This window comes from Lethenteron reissneri, chromosome 66 (genome assembly GCF_015708825.2).
Source record: "Lethenteron reissneri isolate LAM-NWPU_2019-01 chromosome 66, ASM1570882v1, whole genome shotgun sequence".
Lineage (NCBI taxonomy): Eukaryota > Metazoa > Chordata > Hyperoartia > Petromyzontiformes > Petromyzontidae > Lethenteron > Lethenteron reissneri.
In genome coordinates, this window is record NC_083844.1 from 7,433,125 (window position 1) to 7,445,675 (window position 12,551).

The 12,551-nt window shown below is 51.7% G+C and overlaps 1 protein-coding gene across 1 annotated transcript in view; it reads right to left on the minus strand.

The window, feature by feature from the left end:
- Positions 1 to 3,188: 3,188 nt before the first annotated feature.
- The window catches only part of LOC133359941 (receptor-type tyrosine-protein phosphatase beta-like), a 39,502-nt gene continuing 30,139 nt past the window's right edge, over positions 3,189 to 12,551 (minus strand). Inside the window, exons 6-7 of the mRNA XM_061578504.1 lie at positions 3,821 to 3,896; positions 3,189 to 3,192 (exon numbers count right to left, since the gene is read on the minus strand). Of these exons, the coding sequence (XP_061434488.1) occupies positions 3,189 to 3,192; positions 3,821 to 3,896 (80 nt within the window). The remainder of the gene's footprint in view (positions 3,193 to 3,820; positions 3,897 to 12,551) is intronic.

A 12,551-nucleotide genomic window follows, 5' to 3' on the forward strand; every position in this document is an offset into this window, starting at 1 on the left:
TTGACAGCTTGAAAGCGTTTCGCGCGGGGCTCTAGAAAGTGCGGGGCACGTAGCTACTTCTGCATATGTTGTAGTGTATGGGAGGTGTGTGGGAGGTGTATGGGGGGTGTGTGGGTTGGTGTGTGGGTTGGTTGGGGGTGTGTGGGGGGGTGTGGGGGATGTGTGGGGGGGTCTGGGGGTGTGTGGGGGGGGGTGTGGGGGGGGGGTGTAGGGGTTGGTGTGGGGGGTGTGTGGGTCGGTGTGGGGGTGTGTGGGAGGTGTGTGTGGGTTGGTGTGTAGGTTGGTGTGTGGGGGTGTGTGGGGGGTGTGTGGGTTGGTGTGAGGGGTGTGTGGCTTGGTGTGTGGGTCGGTGTGGGGGGTGTGTGGGTCGGTGTGTGGGTCGGTGTGGGGGTGTGTGGGAGGTGTGTGTGGGTTGGTGTGTAGGGTTGGTGTGGGGGTGTGTGGGTTGGTGTGGGGGGTGTGTGGGTTGGTGTGGGGGTCTGTGTGGGTTGGTGTGTGGGTTGGTGTGTGGGTTGTGTGGGGGTGTGTGGGTTGGTGTGTGGGGGGGTGTGGGGGATGTGTGGGGGGGTCTGGGGGTGTGTGGGGGGGGGGGTGTGTGTGGTTGGTGGGGGGGTGTGTGGGTCGGTGTGTGGGTTGTGTGGGGGGTGTGTAGGTTGGTGTGGGGGTGTGTGGGTGGTGTCGGTGGGAGGCGTTGGTTTTGTAACCGTGGCGATGTTATACGACACGTCACGTCAGGCAACATCGCTACTAGGGGAGACAAAGGCGGCCGGATGTGCGCGACCATTGCCAAGGGACCCCCCCTCACCCCCAGCGTGTCGTGCCAGATTTCACAAATTGTGCTGCTTGCTACTCGCCACGAACGGCACTTGCCCCAACAGCCTGTCAGAGGCTACACGGGGGATCTTTGTCTTTGTCTGTATAACTGTGATTGCTAACAGCACTTGCCCCAACAGCCTGTCAGAGGCTACACGGGGGATCTTTGTCTGTGTGTGTGTATGCCTGTGCTTGTTAACAGCACTTGCCCCAACAGCCTGTCAGAGGCTACACGGGGGATCTTTGTCTTTGTCTGTATAACTGTGATTGCTAACAGCACTTGCCCCAACAGCCTGTCAGAGGCTACACGGGGGATCTTTGTCTGTGTGTGTGTATGCCTGTGCTTGTTAACAGCACTTGCCCCAACAGCCTGTCAAAGGCTACACGGGGGATCTTTGTCTTTGTCTGTATAACTGTGATTGCTAACAGCACTTGCCCCAACAGCCTGTCAAAGGCTACACGGGGATCTTTGTCTTTGTCTGTATAACTGTGATTGCTAACAGCACTTGCCCCAACAGCCTGTCAGAGGCTACACGGGGGATCTTTGTCTGTGTGTGTGTATGCCTGTGCTTGCTAACAGCACTTGCCCCAACAGCCTGTCAAAGGCTACACGGGGGATCTTTGTCTTTGTCTGTATAACTGTGATTGCTAACAGCACTTGCCCCAACAGCCTGTCAGAGGCTACACGGGGGATCTTTGTCTGTGTGTGTGTATGCCTGTGCTTGCTAACAGCACTTGCCCCAACAGCCTGTCAGAGGCTACACGGGGGATCTTTGTCTGTGTGTGTGTATGCCTGTGCTTGCTAACAGCACTTGCCCCAACAGCCTGTCAAAGGCTACACGGGGGATATTTGACCGAGATGACTGGCTGATGCACCACCTGTGCCCCCCTACTGTGCCCAACTTGCTGTGCTTTAGCCACCCGGCGCTCCGCTCGTTGTTGTGAGCGTCGCTCCTCCGCCCTCCGTTGTTGTTGGAGGGCGACTGCCTCCAACTGCCCAGTAGCGTCCTTCACGAGCCTCCTCCACAGAGGCCGATCTTGACACCGCTGGTACCAGTGAGACCTCTGCTGTTAAACCGTAGCCGGTCATGAACACACTGCCCAGATGTGGGAAACTCTCCACTCTCTCCACTACTGCCCCATCACCGATTGGGAGTTGTGGGGGTGGAGTGTCCGATAGGACAAAATACCCAGGCAGGTGCTTAGTTTTGGTGGGGCTGATGGTAAGGCCCCACCTCCTAGTGGCACGCTCCAGTCTCACCCACACACACACCTACACACACACACCTACACACACACACCTACACACACACCTACACACACACCTACACCTACACACACCTACACACACACACCTACACACACACCTACACACACAACTACACACACACCTACACAACAACTACACCTACACACACACACACACACCTACACACCCACCTACACCCACCCCACACACACACCTACACACACAATTACACCTACACACACACCTACACACACACCTACACACACACACACACCTACACACACACCTACACACACAACTACACACACCTACACACACACACACCTACACACACACACACCTACACACACACACAGACGCACCCCCAGTCTGTGCTCACGCCCCACATTCTTCGTTCCGGGTTGCCTCGCTTCCTCATCGCCACCGGCAGCTCCAGTGACACGACCGGCTCGCTCGTCACACGCCCGGCGAGACACGCGGAGACAGACACCTGGGAGACACGGAGACACTTGGGAGACACCTGGGAGACACGGAGACAGACACCTGGTGGGAGACACGGAGACAGACACCTGGTGGGAGACACGGAGACAGACACCTGGTGGGAGACACCTGGGAGACACCTGGGAGACGAACGGAGACAGACACCTGTGCGAGACAGAGACACGGAGACGCGGAGACTACACCTGGGGGACACGGAGACACCTGGGAGACCGGAGACAGACACTGTGGGAGACACGGAGACAGACACCTGGTGGGAGGACACGGAGACAGACAACCGGTGGGAGACACGAGACAGACACCTGGTGGGAGACACGGAGGACCCTGGGAGACACGGAGACACCTGGAGACACGAGACAGAAACTCACCTGCGTTAGACAGAGACACGGAGACACGGGGACACGGAGACAGAAACTTCACCTCGTAGACAGAGAAACGGGGACACGGGGACACGGAGACAGAAACTCCACTAGCGTTAGACAGAGACACGTGAGACACGGGACACGGAGACAGAAACTCACCTGCGTTAGACAGAGACACGGGGACACGGGGACACGGGAGACAGAAACCTCACTTGCGTTAGACAGAGACACGGGGACACGGGACACGGGGACACGGAGACAGAAACTCACCTGCGTTAGACAGAGACACGGGGACACGGGGACACGGGGACACGGAGACAGAACTCACCTGCGTTAGACAGAGACACGGGGATACGGAGACACGGAGACAGACACTCACCTGCGTTACAGAGACACGGAGACACGGGGACACGGAGACAGAAACTCACCTGCGTTAGACAGAGACACGGAGACACGGGGACACGGAGACAGAAACTCACCTGCGTTAGACAGAGACACGGGGACACGGGGACACCTATGTGAGACAGAGACACGGGGACACCTATGTGAGACAGAGACACGGGGACAGGTAGACACCTGGGGAGACACCTGGAGACACGGGGACAGGTAGACACCTGGGGAGACACGGAGACACCTGTGTGAGACAGAGACACGGGGACCCTGGGAGACACGGGGACAGGTACACACCTGGGAGACACCTGGGAGACACCTGGAGACACCTGGGGAGACACGGAGACACCTGGGAGACACCTGGGAGACACGGAGACACCTGTGGAGACACCTGGGAGACACGGAGACACCTGTGGAGACACCTGGGAGACACGGAGACAGGTAGACACCTGGGGAGACACGGAGACACCTGTGGAGACACCTGTGTGAGACAGAGACACGGGGACACCTGGGAGACACGGAGACACCTGTAGAGTCACCTGGGAGACACGGAGACAGGTAGACACCTGGGGACAGGTAGACACCTGGGAGACACGGAGACACCTGTGCGAGACAGAGACACGGAGACACCTGTGCGAGACAGAGACACGGAGACACCTGGGGACACGGATGCAACTGGGAGACACGGAGACACCTGTGTGAGACAGAGACACGGGGACACCTGGGAGACACGGAGACACCTGTGGAGACACGTAGGAGACGTGAGGGCGAGTCGGCCATGCCCACACCGAACAATCTCAGTGGGGTCGCTCTGGGACACCGCGAATCAACAGCGCAGATACGCAAATCAGTGGGGTGGGGAGAAGTCTACTCTGTCATCGTCTAATCAATGCACGCATTCTGTTTGTATTATGATATAATAATAATCATCTTTCTTTCTTATAAATATACGTGTGTATATGTCAGCCGTTACGTGAGCCAGTGCCGGAGTAAGTTAGTGCGGTGCCTGTAGCATTATGTTATGAAGGGGCCCTAAAATAAACAGTAGTAGTACTACTACACATGTAGCTACTACTGCACGTGTAGCTACTACTGCACGTGTAGCTACTACTACACGTGTAGTAGCTACTACTACTATTACTAGCTGCTACTACACGTGTAGCTACTACTACACGTGGAGTAGCTACTACTACACGTGTAGTAGCTACTACTACTATTACTAGCTGCTACTACACGTGTAGCTACTACTACAACACGTGTAGCTACTACTACACGTGTAGTAGCTACTACTACACGTGTAGTAGCTACTACTACTATTACTAGCTGCTACTACACGTGTAGCTACTACTACAACACGTGTAGCTACTACTACACGTGTAGTAGCTACTACTACACGTGTAGTAGCTACTACTACTATTACTAGCTGTTACTACACGTGTAGCTACTACTACACGTGTATAGCTACTACTACACGTGTAGTACTACTACTAATGTAGTAGTAGCTACTACACGTGTAGTACTACTACACGTGTAGTAGTACTACACGTGTAGTACAGCTAGTAATAGTAGTAGTACTACTACACGTGTAGTAGCTACTACACGTGTAGTAGTAGCTACACGTGTTGTAGTAGTAGCTACACGTGTAGTAGCAGCTAGTAATAGTAGTAGTAGCTACTACACGTGTAGTAGCTACTACACGTGTAGTAAGCTACACGTTTGTAGTACTACACGTGTAGTAGCAGCTAGTAATAGTAGTAGTACTACTACACTGTAGTAGTATCTACTCACGTGTAGTAGTAGCTACACGTGTAGTGCAGCTATAATAGTAGTAGCTACTACACGTGAGTAGTAGCTACACGTGCAGTAGTAGCTACACGTGCAGTAGTAGCTACATGTGTAGTAGTACTACTACTGTTTTATTTTAGGGCCCCTTCATAACATAATGCTACAGGCACCGCACTAACTTACTCCGGCACTGGCTCACGTAACGGCTGACATATACACACGTATATTTATAAGAAGAAAGATGATTATTATTATATCATAATACAAACAGATGCGTGCATTGATTAGACGATGACAGAGTAGACTTCTCCCCACCCCACTGATTTGCGTATCTGCGCTGTTGATTCGCGGTGTCCCAGAGCGACCCCACTGAGATTGTTCGGTGTGGGCATGGCCGACTCGCCCTCACGTCTCCTACGTGTCCACAGGTGTCTCCGTGTCTCCCAGGTGTCCCCGTGTCTCTGTCTCACACAGGTGTCTCCGTGTCTCCGTTGCATCCGTGTCTCCCCAGGTGTCTCCGTGTCTCTGTCTCGCACAGGTCTCCGTGTCTCTGTCTCGCACAGGTGTCTCCGTGTCTCCCAGGTGTCTACCTGTCCCCAGGTGTCTACCTGTCTCCGTGTCTCCCAGGTGACTCTACAGGTGTCTCCGTGTCTCCCAGGTGTCCCCGTGTCTCTGTCTCACACAGGTGTCTCCACAGGTGTCTCCGTGTCTCCCCAGGTGTCTACCTGTCTCCGTGTCTCCCAGGTGTCTCCAGGTGTCTCCGTGTCTCCCAGGTGTCTCCACAGGTGTCTCCGTGTCTCCCAGGTGTCTCCCCAGGTGTCTCCGTGTCTCCCCAGGTGTCTCCCAGGTGTCTCCCAGGTGTCTCCCAGGTGTGTACCTGTCCCCGTGTCTCCCAGGTGTCCCGTGTCTCTGTCTCACAGGTGTCTCCGTGTCTCCCCAGGTGTCTACCTGTCCCCGTGTCTCCCAGGTGTCTCCCCAGGTGTCTACCTGTCCCCTGTCTCTGTCTCACATAGGTGTCCCCGTGTCTCTGTCTCACATAGGTGTCCCCGTGTCCCCGTGTCTCTGTCTAACGCAGGTGAGTTTCTGTCTCCGTGTCCCCGTGTCTCCGTGTCTCTGTCTAACGCAGGTGAGTTTCTGTCTCCGTGTCCCCGTGTCTCCGTGTCTCTGTCTAACGCAGGTGAGTGTCTGTCTCCGTGTCTCCGTATCCCCGTGTCTCTGTCTAACGCAGGTGAGTTTCTGTCTCCGTGTCCCCGTGTCCCCGTGTCCCCGTGTCTCTGTCTAACGCAGGTGAGTTTCTGTCTCCGTGTCCCCGTGTCCCCGTGTCCCCGTGTCTCTGTCTAACGCAAGTGAGTTTCTGTCTCCGTGTCCCCGTGTCCCCGTGTCTCTGTCTAACGCAGGTGAGTTTCTGTCTCCGTGTCCCCGTGTCTCCGTGTCTCTGTCTAACGCAGGTGAGTTTCTGTCTCCGTGTCCCCGTGTCCCCGTGTCTCTGTCTAACGCAGGTGAGTTTCTGTCTCCGTGTCCCCGTGTCTCCGTGTCTCTGTCTAACGCAGGTGAGTTTCTGTCTCCGTGTCTCCCAGGTGTCTCCGTGTCTCCCAGGTGTCTCCGTGTCTCCCACCAGGTGTCTGTCTCCGTGTCTCCCACCAGGTGTCTGTCTCCGTGTCTCCCACCAGGTGTCTGTCTCCGTGTCTCCCACCAGGTGTCTGTCTCCGTGTCTCCCAGGTGTCTCCGTGTCCCCCAGGTGTAGTCTCCGCGTCTCCGTGTCTCTGTCTCGCACAGGTGTCTGTCTCCGTCGTCTCCCAGGTGTCTCCCAGGTGTCTCCCACCAGGTGTCTGTCTCCGTGTCTCCCCCAGGTGTCTGTCTCCGTGTCTCCCACCAGGTGTCTGTCTCCGTGTCTCCCAGGTGTCTCCCAAGTGTCTCCGTGTCTCCCAGGTGTCTGTCTCCGCGTGTCTCGCCGGGCGTGTGACGAGCGAGCCGGTCGTGTCACTGGAGCTGCCGGTGGCGATGAGGAAGCGAGGCAACCCGGAACGAAGAATGTGGGGCGTGAGCACAGACTGGGGGTGCGTCTGTGTGTGTGTGTAGGTGTGTGTGTGTGTAGGTGTGTGTGTGTGTAGGTGTGTGTAGTTGTGTGTGTAGGTGTGTGTGTAGGTGTGCGTGTGTACAGGTGTAGTGTGTGTGTGTAGTGTGTGTGTAGGTGTAATTGTGTGTGTAGGTGTGTGTGTGGGGTGGGTGTAGGGGGTGTGTAGGTGTGTGTGTGTGTGTAGGTGTAGTTGTGTGTGTAGGTGTGTTGTAGTTTGTGTGTGTAGGTGTGTGTAGGTGTGTGTGTAGTGTGTGTAGGTGTAGTGTGTGTGTAGGTGTGTGTGTAGTGTGTGTGTGTAGGTGTGTGTGTGTAGGTGGTGTGTGGGTGAGACTGGAGCGTGCCACTAGGAGGTGGGGCCTTACCATCAGCCCACCAAAACTAAGCACCTGCCTGGGTATTTGTCCTATCGGACACTCCACCCCCACAACTCCCAATCGGTGATGGGGCAGTAGTGGAGAGAGTGGAGAGTTTCCCACATCTGGGCAGTGTGTTCATGACCGGCTACGGTTTAACAGCAGAGTCTCACTGGTACCAGCGTGTCAAGATCGGCCTCTGTGGAGGAGGCTCGTGAAGGACGCTACTGGGCAGTTGGAGGCAGTCGCCCTCCAACAACAACGGAGGGCGGAGGAGCGACGCTCACAACAACGAGCGGAGCGCCGGGTGGCTAAAGCACAGCAAGTTGGCACAGTAGGGGGCACAGGTGGTGCATCAGCCAGTCATCTCGGTCAAATATCCCCGTGTAGCCTTTGACAGGCTGTTGGGGCAAGTGCTGTTAGCAAGCACAGGCATACACACACAGACAAAGATCCCCCGTGTAGCCTCTGACAGGCTGTTGGGGCAAGTGCTGTTAGCAAGCACAGGCATACACCACACACAGACAAAGATCCCCCGTGTAGCCTCTGACAGGCTGTTGGGGCAAGTGCTGTTAGCAATCACAGTTATACAGACAAAGACAAAGATCCCCCGTGTAGCCTTTGACAGGCGTTGGGGCAAGTGCTGTTAGCAAGCACAGGCATACACACACAGACAAAGATCCCCCGTGTAGCCTCTGACAGGCTGTTGGGGCAAGTGCTGTTAGCAATCACAGTTATACAGACAAAGACAAAGATCCCCCGTGTAGCCTTTGACAGGCTGTTGGGGCAAGTGCTGTTAGCAATCACAGTTATACAGACAAAGACAAAGATCCCCCGTGTAGCCTTTGACAGCTGTTGGGGCAAGTGCTGTTAACAAGCAGTCATACACACACAGACAAAGATCCCCGTGTAGCCTCTGACAGGCTGTTTGGGCAAGTGCTGTTAGCATCACAGTTATACAGACAAGACAAAGATCCCCCGTGTAGCCTCTGACAGGCTGTTGGGGCAAGTGCTGTTAACAAGCACAGGCATACACACACACAGACAAAGATCCCCCGTGTAGCCTCTGACAGGCTGTTGGGGCAAGTGCTGTTAGCATCACAGTTATACAGACAAAGACAAAGATCCCCCGTGTAGCCTCTGACAGGCTGTTGGGGCAAGTGCCGTTCGTGGCGAGTAGCAAGCAGCACAATTGTGAAATCTGGCACGACACCTGGGGGGAGGGGGGTTCCCTTGGCAATGGTCGCGCACATCCGGCCGCCTTTGTCCCCCTATAGCGATGTTGCTGACGTGACGTGTCGTATAACATCGCCACGGTTACAAAACCAACCCTCCCACCGACACCACCCACACACCCCCCACACCAACCTACACCACCCCCCACACAACCCACACACCGACCCCACACACCCCCCACCAACCACACACACCCCCCCCCCACACACCCCCAGACCCCCCCACACATCCCCCACACCCCCCACACACACAACCCACACACCCCCCACACCCACACACCAACCCACACACCAACCCACACAGACCCCCACACCAACCCACACACCCCCCACAAACCCACACACCCCACACCAACCCTACACACCAACACCACACCACTCCACACCCCCCCACCCCGACCCACACACCGACCCCACACACCCCCCACACCGACCCACACACCAAGCCACACACCCCACACAACCCACACACCCCCCACACACCCCCACACACCAACCTACACACCAACCCACACACACCTCCCACACACCCCCACACCGACCCACACACCCCCCCACACCCCTACACCCCCCCCCCACCCCCCCCCCACACCCCCCAACCCCCCCACACATCCCCCACCCCCCCACACACCCCCCAACCAACCCACACCAACCCACACACCCCCCTACACCTCCCACACACCTCCCATACACTACAACATATGCAGAAGTAGCTACGTGCCCCGCACTTTCTAGAGCCCCGCGCGAAACGCTTTCAAGCTGTCATTCCGGTTCAGTGATGCTGCACTTGCTCTATTGCTATAGTACTATACTGCCCTTCAACTTTGATGAACGACTTGGGGGGGGGGGCGGTGTTTAAGCTTTGCAATTTGTCGTATGTCTGACTGTATAGCAAATGAAAAAATACAAATACTTTACTGTGCAAGTAAAAACGTTGTGTGTTTTCATATTAAGTGTTTTTTTTATGTCGGGCCCCTTCAAAACATATGCTACAGTCACGTGGCCCTCCCCCGAGCCTCCAACAACTCGATCTCGACCGAGTTGTTGGTGCGTGGTGACAAACAAACATCTTTCGTGACTGCAGGGATTCATCTTCTTGGTTCTTTCGGTAAGTCGTCACGTAGAAGGGAAATAATAAAATAATAAAATAAACATAATAAATACATTTAAAGCTTCTTTCGTGACTGCAGGGATTCATCCTTCTTGGTTCTTTCGGTAAGTCGTCACGTAGAAGGGAATAATAAAATAATAAAAAATAAAACTAATAAAATAATTCTCACGACGTTTCGGCCACAACGCAAGCAGCCGTCCTCAGTGAAACCAGGTCTGTCGAGGCGACAGCGCTGACGCCTCGACAGACCTGTTTTCACCTGAGGACGGCTGCTTGCGTTGGGCCGAAACGTCGTGAGAATTATTTTATAATGTTTTTATTTTTTATTATTTATTATTTCCTTTTGTGAGAATTGTATTTTGTTATTTTTGAATTTTATTATTCCCTTTGTGCGAATTGTATTTTATTATGTTTCAATTTTATTTTTATTTCCCTTTGTGAGAATTGTATTTTATTAAGTTTTATATTTTTTATTTTTTATTATCCCTTTGTGAGAATTGTATTTTAAATGTTTAATTTTTTGTTATTTATTATTTCTTTTGTGAGAATTATATTTTATTAAGTTTTATATTTTTTTTATTATTTCCCTTCGTGAGAATCGAATTTTATCAATTGTATTTTATTATTTTTTTATTTCCCGTCGTGAGAATCGCATTTTATCACGTTTTATTTTCATTGTTTTATTACTTCCATTCTACGTGACGACTTTACCGAAAGAACCAAGAAGACAAAACGAACATCGCCACGAGGAGAACAAGGGGGTGCTGGCCACCCACCGCACCCACTCCGTGTGGTGACTCCAGCCTTCGTATAAGTGGCGGGGTGTGGCGGTGGTGGTGGCGGCGGTGGCTTTCTTTGTCTCCGTGCGGAGCGCAGATTAAAAATAGCCACGTGGTCTTTAAATAGCCGCGTGCCGTACGCCATTTATCGCGTGACGTCACGAATCTCACCCCCCCCCCACGCGCCGCGTCACTTGACGACGTCATTGACGAGGCACCACGCCCCGTTCGGAAGTGGTCCCCTCCCCCCCCACACACATTCCATTCCCAATGATGAGAATCTTGTGATTTTTCTTCTTAGTTTCTTTCGGTAAAGTTCATGTAGAAGGAAATAATAAATAATAAAAATAAACTAATAAAATAATTCTCACGACGTTTCGGCCACAACGCAAGCAGCCGTCTTCAGGTGAAGACAGGTCTGTCGGGAAGACAGAGACTGAATGAACACCACCAGGCTTGGCAGCGTCTATTTAAGCTGCTGGGTTGGAGGGAAGAGAGACTTGACAAAAGAATTTGCATATCAAGAGGAATTTAGCATATTTATGGGAAATGCAGATATGGGATTAGTCACTACTTGTGAATGCGTAGGAGGTGGGTGTGGGGGGGGGTTTCAAAGTCATATTATGCAGGAGTGTAAACACATAGCAAAGGTAAACACGTGACTTCAACGATTGAAATTAGACCAACATCATTTTGTGTTAAAGGTCACGTAGCAGTAGTTTTTAATTATTTTATTATTTATTAAACGCTTTTATTGAACTCACTCCGTCTTGTTTCGTATCCTCAAAAAATCTTGTAACTCAATTTTTGTTACCAACTTCCCAATGTGCTATCGACTGCTAACTTGGTATACTTATGACATACTGATGACAGTACTATATTCTAAAAATAAAACATATTTTAAACAATCTTTTTAACGGCTCCAATTGTTCTAGATTTGAAGCTTTCGTGACTGCAAGGATTCATATTTCTTAGGTTTTTTTCGGTAAAGTCACGTAGGTTAAAACATTAAAATTAATAAACGTAAATAAAATTAAAATCACGACGTTTCGGAGGCAACACAAGCTTTTATTTAATTTTATTTACTGATACAGCTGTCGTGGCGTGACGGTTCCACCTGAAGACGGAAGCTTGTGTTGCCTCCGAAACGTCGTGATTTTATTTTTATTTTACTTTTTAATTTTTAATTTTTACCTACGTGACTTTACCGAAAAAAACCTAAGAATATGAATCCTTGCAGTCACGAAAGCTTCAAATCTAGAATGATATCATTATCATCATCATCACAGTTTAACACTAAGCTTTCGCGACCAATACCATCCATAAGAGAGTTTTTTAGTGTATCGTCTAGTGTAGCATGTAGTGTATAGTAATGCATAGTGTAGTGTATAGCAGTTGTAGTTAAGTGTAGTGTATATGTAGTGTATAGTAGTGCATAGTGTAGTGTATAGCACTGTATGTATAGTGTAGTGTTAGCAGTGTAGTGTATAATAGTGCATAGTGTAGTGTATAGCAGTGTAGTGTATAGTAGTGCATAGTGTAGTGTATAGTGTAGTGTATAGCATGTAGTGTATAGTAGTGCATAGTGTAGTGTATAGTGTAGTGTATAGCAGTATGTAGTGTATAGTGTAGTGTATAGTGTAGTGTATAGCAGTGTAGTGTATAGTGTAGTGTATAGTAGTGTATCGTCTAGTGTATAACAGTGTAGTGTAGGTAGTGTACAGCATTGTATAGTGTAGTGTATAGCATGGTACTGTATAGTGTAGTGTATAGCATTGTATAGTGTAGTGTATTGCAGTGTAGTGTATAGTGTAGTGTACAGCATTGTATAGTGTAGTGTTAGCATTGCACTGTATTGTAGTGATAGCTGTATAGTGTAGTGTATTGCAGTGTAGTGTA